This window comes from Dendroctonus ponderosae, unplaced genomic scaffold (genome assembly GCF_020466585.1).
Source record: "Dendroctonus ponderosae isolate FM_Combo_2020 unplaced genomic scaffold, Dpon_F_20191213v2 Dpon_F_20191213_307, whole genome shotgun sequence".
In the NCBI taxonomy this organism is placed as follows: Eukaryota; Metazoa; Arthropoda; class Insecta; order Coleoptera; family Curculionidae; genus Dendroctonus; species Dendroctonus ponderosae.
Window position 1 is genome coordinate 680 of NW_026018515.1, and position 6,457 is coordinate 7,136.

Below are 6,457 nucleotides of genomic sequence, written 5' to 3' on the forward strand. Positions count from 1 at the left end.
AAAGTGCAGTCAAACAACTAAATAGTTGAGCAAAAATCGATGTATTTTCCACCGAAAGAAAGCGACAGTTCCATTTTCACTTGGATGAATATCGGCACCCGTTGCTGCTCTAGCTTGTTTAAAGTCTCCGATCTCATTCGCACATGGATAATATCCGCGCTTTTGGAAGTTCAAGCATAAACAAAAATATACAAAATTGATTCGAAAGTGGCTCCTTACTTCATTAGTTTACCAATCTGGATGGTCTGGACTGATCTGATTAGTATACTTGTACAAGCAGTTCGAAACGAAGCTCAATCAAACGAACACCCCGTTCAAGATGAACGCGCTCCCATTGGCAATTGTGATCTTGAACGCGATGATGATGGCAAAGTGCAGTAACAGTTGGTGCCACCAAAAGTGTCTGGCAATCAAGCAACCGAATTATCCAGATAACATCAACATTTATTTCGAATACAGAAGGGCCGTTCTTAAGGTACCGGCCGTTCGAAATCCGCCCTCAAGTAGAGTGTATCGGTTATCCAATGGAGAAATTATACCAGGTATGCTTAATTATGATACCCAGAGACATACATTTTTTTGGAAGCGCAAAGTACGTGGCATTGTTGCTAAAACCAATGGTGAGTTCTGGACAAAAACTGATTTATTATCAATTCCATTCATTCACTGTTAAGCAAGTCCAAAATTCAAATGTGTATACAGGGTGTTGCTAGATGCACTGGAAAAAAACGGGCTAAAGGCGCTTATTTCAAAGCTCAAGTGAAAGTGAATTATTAGTGGAAAACTTTGGGGCTTTAAAACCCAAAGACTTGGAAGTTTCATTAGATATAACTTTAAGGTGATTAATCACTAAGAATCGCGCTTTGAAATAACGCAAAATGCGGTTTTCTAACCCGAAAGGTTTTTCGGGCATGCCTTTTTCAAACTCACTCTGATAAAAAATTTGCAAATTCAGACGGAAGTGCGATTGAACTGAATTTTATGGTGTTTGTCAAGGAAACTGTGCTCGCTTAAATCCCGCAAAATGTGCTTTTCGGCCTCAATCGGGGTTTCGGGAATAATTCAGGTTTGAAATTCACTATGTAACAAAAGGGCGCTCTTAATGGGCACTTTGATCACAAAAAAATTGTATTTTAGAAAAATGCACGATTGAACTTAGTAGAATTAGTAAAGGAAAAGTTGTTGCTTTAAATGCCGCAACATGCGCTTTTCTAGCTCGATCGGTTTTTCGGCAACTTATTTTTGAAACTCATTCTGAAACAAAAGGGCGCTCCTAATAGGCACTCCGAGACTAAAGACAAAAAATTGGTACAAAATCAGAAAAATGGTTAGTTGATCTGAACTTTACGGCACTTGTAGAGACACATGCGCCCGTTTAAATCCCGTAAAACGCACTTTGCTACATCGATCGGTTTTTCGGCATTTTTTGTTTTGTTTTGCAAAAACCGCGTTTAAAAGTCACTCCGATGCCTCAGAATCAGGCTTTTTAGGCAGACATTTTTGAAACGTACTCTGCATGAATTGAATAATCAGATAATAAAAATTTTGTCAAATTTCAGAAAAGATTGCCAGTTAACTGGAATTTACAGTAAAAGTAATGGAAAATGCGTTATTTTAAAGGAGCTCGGTCTCTTTTGAAAAGTTATGTTTGAAACTCACTTTGTAGCAAAAAGCCTCTTTTAATAGGCAGTATGATGTTTAAAAATTTGTACAATTTCAGAAAAATGGGCGATTGAAATGGAATTTGATGGCATTTGTAAAGGAAACGGTGCTTGATTAAATGCTGCAAAAAGCACTCGTTTACCGCTATTGGTTGTTAGAAATTAATTTTGAAAACTGACACTCGCATAAGACGCCGCCCTTAATAGGCACTCTGTGATTAAAATTTGTACAATATCGGAAAATAGTGCGAGGAAAAAACTAAATTTTCTGGAATTAATAAAGGAAAATATGCCCTTTTGAATGCCAGAACACGCGCTTTTATACCTCGATATGCTTTTTAGGCAGACAATTTTGAAACCAACTCTACATGAATTGCCGCTCATAATGCGCACTCGGATAATTAAAATTTTGTCCAATTTCATCAAAAATTGTCAATGACCTGCAACTTAGAGTGTAAGTAAARGGAAATGCGCTCTTTAAATACGGTATCAAACGATTTTCGGAATCGATTTTATCGATACCGAATATCGATAATTTTTGAATCTCAGTCTGAAACAAATAGCCGCTCTTAAAATATAATTTATAATTTTGACTCGACTTTTCTTAATCAGGAAAGCGAACGTTTTCATAGGATTTGTATCGGTCTGAAGCCCCAGTAATTCTCCATATATGAGTATCGCTGGCGGATGAATCTGATCGGACGGTTAAGTGAAATTTTGACGATTTTTTATTTGCATCAAAACCGAAGAAGCTCAGTCTAACTTTGTGTCGATTTTACGAGGCCAAGCAATAAAACATTTTTTATAAGTTTGGCACAGATGCGAAGCCCAACTAATTCTTTATGAATCAGCGTGGCTCGCGGATGAACCGCAGAATAATTCGATTTTTTACGAATTTTTATTGCCATCAAAACCAGGAAAAATGACAAACTCGCTCTATGTTTTAAGTTTGTGTGGATTCCGCACGCTTATAGAGCCAAATATTTTCTGCACTTTATACGTTATTTTAAAGGCCCATTAATTCCCGATCTAAGAGAGTGAATTGTAGATGGAGCTGATATTAAAGCACATTTTGAGGAATTTTTAATTTTTATACGTTATTTTTTATGGAGAATTAGAGATGGCAGTGAAACTATCTGGAAACGACTTTCAATCGAAAAGTCGCATTTTTTTTGAAAAATCCACTATTCTTTTAGTGTTTGACAGCATCCCAAAAAATCTTCCGAAATTGACATACAGGCTGGCAATTTTTTTATAGAAACGGGGTACGAAATTTGTTCCCAATTTTTTTGACCAACAGCCACTTGCCTCCCCTATTGACATCCTAATAGCATGGAATCTACCGAGTCTTAGAAATAAGTGATGCAAATTCAAGTTAATTCGGAAACCATTGCACATTTTTAGGCGAGTTTGAAATGTTAAATTTTTTGCGAGTTTGCAGATTTTTTACTTCCTTCTCGTGGCTCAGACAGAATTTTTTTTAAAATCTGCCAGACTCGATTTGTTGTGTGACTATTCCATATGTAAAATGAATCCAAAAATTAATTTTTTGGATTAAAAAAAATTATCAGAATTTTTTTCAATCTTCACATTTAATTTTTTACTATAAAACAAAGCGTTCTATAAACAAATCATTTTCCAAAACATTCCGGGCTTGCACAAATGCATCCAGTCCTAATTATTTGTGCCCTTAGTGTAGTTTTGAGGAAAATTGCAAAAACCAGATTTGCAGAAACCTCAACATGCACGAGATCTTCCGCATCTCATAGAGCTTCTCAATCCACCCAAATTCAGTTTGCATCTGGCAAAAATTGGTTTCATATGCATTTTCGCATCTTAAAGTTGCACAGTGCGTCTAACACCCTGTATAGATATAAAATGCACTTTATATGGCTATTTGTGGACGTTAGAACAAATATTATTGAAACTGCATAAGTTTATTTTGAATTTTCAGAAGTGACGCTGCGTGAATATCGAGTTGAGCCTCAAGAAGGTAATAATGGTAATACAATTCATCACACATACTTTATTACTGCCACTCAAAAACAATCAGCTTTTCGGGATTTTGTAAAATTTGGCTCAGATTTAATCGTAGGTTTTTCGACTAAAGACGATTAATTAATGAAACTTAAAATAAAAACATATAACTGTTTACTAGTGCTGGAAGTCTCTAGTGACACTCGTAGATGCCGCTTGTAGTAGTAAACTTTGCCTTAAAACGGCTGGTTGGTTGGGGTAAGGGTGGAATATGCACCAATTTAAACCCCCAAATTATGGGACAAATCAATTGAATAAAAATGAGTAATTTAAGTTTGATTGTTTCATTTTCAGCCATGTGTAAGTCGGCTGAAGTGCGAAGCACGAAAAATGCAGTCAAATGTAAACCACGCCCATTTATTCTTGACTTGGTATCTGATGAAGGACAAGTAAGTGCTTTGTAAAAATGGATTTTTTTCTTTATTTAACGATGAATGCGAGAAATCCGACGCCAGAATTAATCGGCTCTAAATGAGATTATTCACAATCGCTTTCTTCATTTAAAAAATTGTAGCTTTTAAACGAGAAGAGATTGAATGACGCTAATTAGGAAATATATTTGGCACACCCGCGCGGTAATACCCGAATAATTTCACTTAATTTGGAAGACGCATTGAGGAATTAGCAACTTTTCTAAATTGATCTCGTCTAAATGTGATTATTCACAATTGTGCAATTTTGAAAAATTGTATCTTTTAAACAAGAAGAGATTGAACTGTGCAAATTCGGATATATGTTTGGGATACCCTGTTCTCCATACCCAAATAAGTCAATTAATTTTGACACAGGCACACCGAGGAGTTATAAATTTTCAAATATCTGTTTTATTGAAATGTGAAAGAGTTCGCTTGGGCATTTTCTCCTCAAAAAAAAGTGTAGCTTCTAAACCAGGAGGGACTGTCCATTCGAAATTGGGAAATAGATTTGAGACACCCGTGCTTTAATACACGAAAAATTTCACTTAATTTGAAAGGCACCTCGAGGAATTATACATTTAAAAAAATCCGTTTTGTTGAAATATGATTATTTTCAGTTGTACATTTCTTCATTTAAAAAAATTATGTCTTCTAAACCAGAAGAGATTGAACGTCGAAAATTCGCAAATATATTTGAGATCCCCTTCCGTCCCGATTCAGAAAAAATCACTTAATTTGGACTGTACATCAAGGAATTATAAAATTTCAAAACTGCGTCTCGCCGAAATGTGATCATTTTCAGATCTGCATTTCTGCATTTAAGAAATTATAGCTTCTAAATCAGAGAAGTTTGAACCGCGCAAATTCGGTAATCAATTTGAGATACCCGTGCGTCTATTCTCGAAAAATTGCAATTATTTACTTATGGAGGAATTAAAACTTTTGAAAAATTTGTCTTCTGGCAATGTGATTACTTTTAGTTGGTTCTTTCACAAGTGCCTGGCCCAAGGGTAGTTTTCGAATCACCGATAACTGCAATGTTGCCGAGGCTGATGGCGTGCATAAATGAGTGAGGAGTGCGATACCAGTGAGGCCTAAACAAAAAAATGTCCCTTAATTCTGAAGTCATGTTGAGGAATTATAAATTTAAAAAAGCCGGTTTTGTCCAAATGTGATTCGCGATTGTACAATTCTTCAATGAAGAAGTTGTAGCTTTTGAACCAGAAGAGATTGAACAACAAAAATCTCCAAATTTATTTCGAACACCCGTGGGTCGACACCCTGAAAAGTGCGCTTAATTTTTTCACGTTGGGGGATAAGTCACGTTGGGGAATTATCAATTTTTAAAAATTGCTATTCTCCAAAACAAATTCCAGCCAAAAGCTCGATTTTCGAGACTTACATCTAATAATTTCATATTTTTTTCGTTAACTTCGCAGCTAGGCGAAAAACACTAAACAGCGAAAAGTTTGTAAATTAAACATAAAATCGCTGTTAAAAGATTGCCAGTGCGCTGCAGCAGATTGAGGAGGAAAAATAATATCGTGTATTTTCTGCAAAGTCGCGAAAAATGTAAGGCTTACAACCCAACTACTCAACTGGAAAGGAAACTGTCCACTATTTGCAATAAAGACGCATAATTTTCCCAAGAGTCCATTTTTTACAAGAAAAATTATTTTCTTCAAAAACTGTCTTCAAACGCCCCTCATTTTGTTGCAGCTTATTCCAGATAAAGCGGCAACTCAACTGTGCATGGGATTCTGCAACAAACGCCTTAAAGTGCCGAAGATTTGCAAATCGGTAAAATACGAAAACGTGTCGGTTCCAGTGCAGGTTTTAAGAAAAAATCGTCACAGTTACTGTTCGACTGTTTTAGTCCCCAAAGACATCAAATGCAGCTGCCAATGCGCCATTGGCGCGGACAGTTGCACATCGAGGCAAACATTTTCGAAAAAAACCTGCAGCTGCAACTGCAGGAAAGAGGTGGGTTGAGTCGGAGCTGCACAAGAGGCGTGCATTCAAAATTGGGGGGTGTTTTTAGGAGAAAACCCAGTGTGAACGGAAGATCGATGAAGAAAGAAGAATGAGAGGCACAAGTATTCACTATTGGGACTCAAAGTCTTGTTCTTGTGAGTGTTCTCCGAAAACCAACTGCACGACTGGATTGGTTTGGAACGAGTCAATGTGCAGGTATTTTGATGCGAATAACGATCTTCAGCTAGTCTAATTACTGTTGCTTTTTCCAGATGTTTGTCCGCGAAAAAGGAGAGCAACGGCTGAAAACGATAAACATATCCACGAACATTTGTATCAAACTCCTATAAAAGTATATTGTATTTGCAA

At 36.5% G+C, this 6,457-nt stretch overlaps 1 protein-coding gene across 5 annotated transcripts; it reads left to right on the top strand.

Moving 5' to 3' along the window:
- Positions 1-217: 217 nt before the first annotated feature.
- On the top strand, positions 218-6,457 carry LOC109535366 (balbiani ring protein 3). Of its 5 annotated transcripts, none has more exons than XM_048665331.1 (6): positions 218-542; positions 3,616-3,654; positions 3,993-4,087; positions 5,834-6,097; positions 6,156-6,304; positions 6,361-6,457. In XM_048665331.1, exons 1-6 carry the CDS (start codon positions 320-322, stop codon positions 6,392-6,394), a joined length of 804 nt encoding a protein of 267 aa, XP_048521288.1. In that variant the 5' UTR covers positions 218-319; the 3' UTR covers positions 6,395-6,457. The 5 variants fall into 5 exon arrangements, with proteins under 5 accessions (XP_048521288.1, XP_048521285.1, XP_048521286.1 ...); XM_048665328.1 differs by having other exon boundaries at positions 221-620; positions 3,616-3,663; XM_048665329.1 differs by having other exon boundaries at positions 222-620.

Coding starts and splice junctions, on each gene's coding strand:
- LOC109535366 (XM_048665328.1), top strand. CDS start 320: ATGAACGCGCTCCCATTGGCAATTGTGATCTTGAACGCGATGATGATG. Junction 3,664..3,992: donor GCCTCAAGAAGGTAATAATG/GTAATACAATTC, acceptor TTTCATTTTCAG/CCATGTGTAAGTCGGCTGAA. Junction 6,305..6,360: donor TGGAACGAGTCAATGTGCAG/GTATTTTGATGC, acceptor TGCTTTTTCCAG/ATGTTTGTCCGCGAAAAAGG.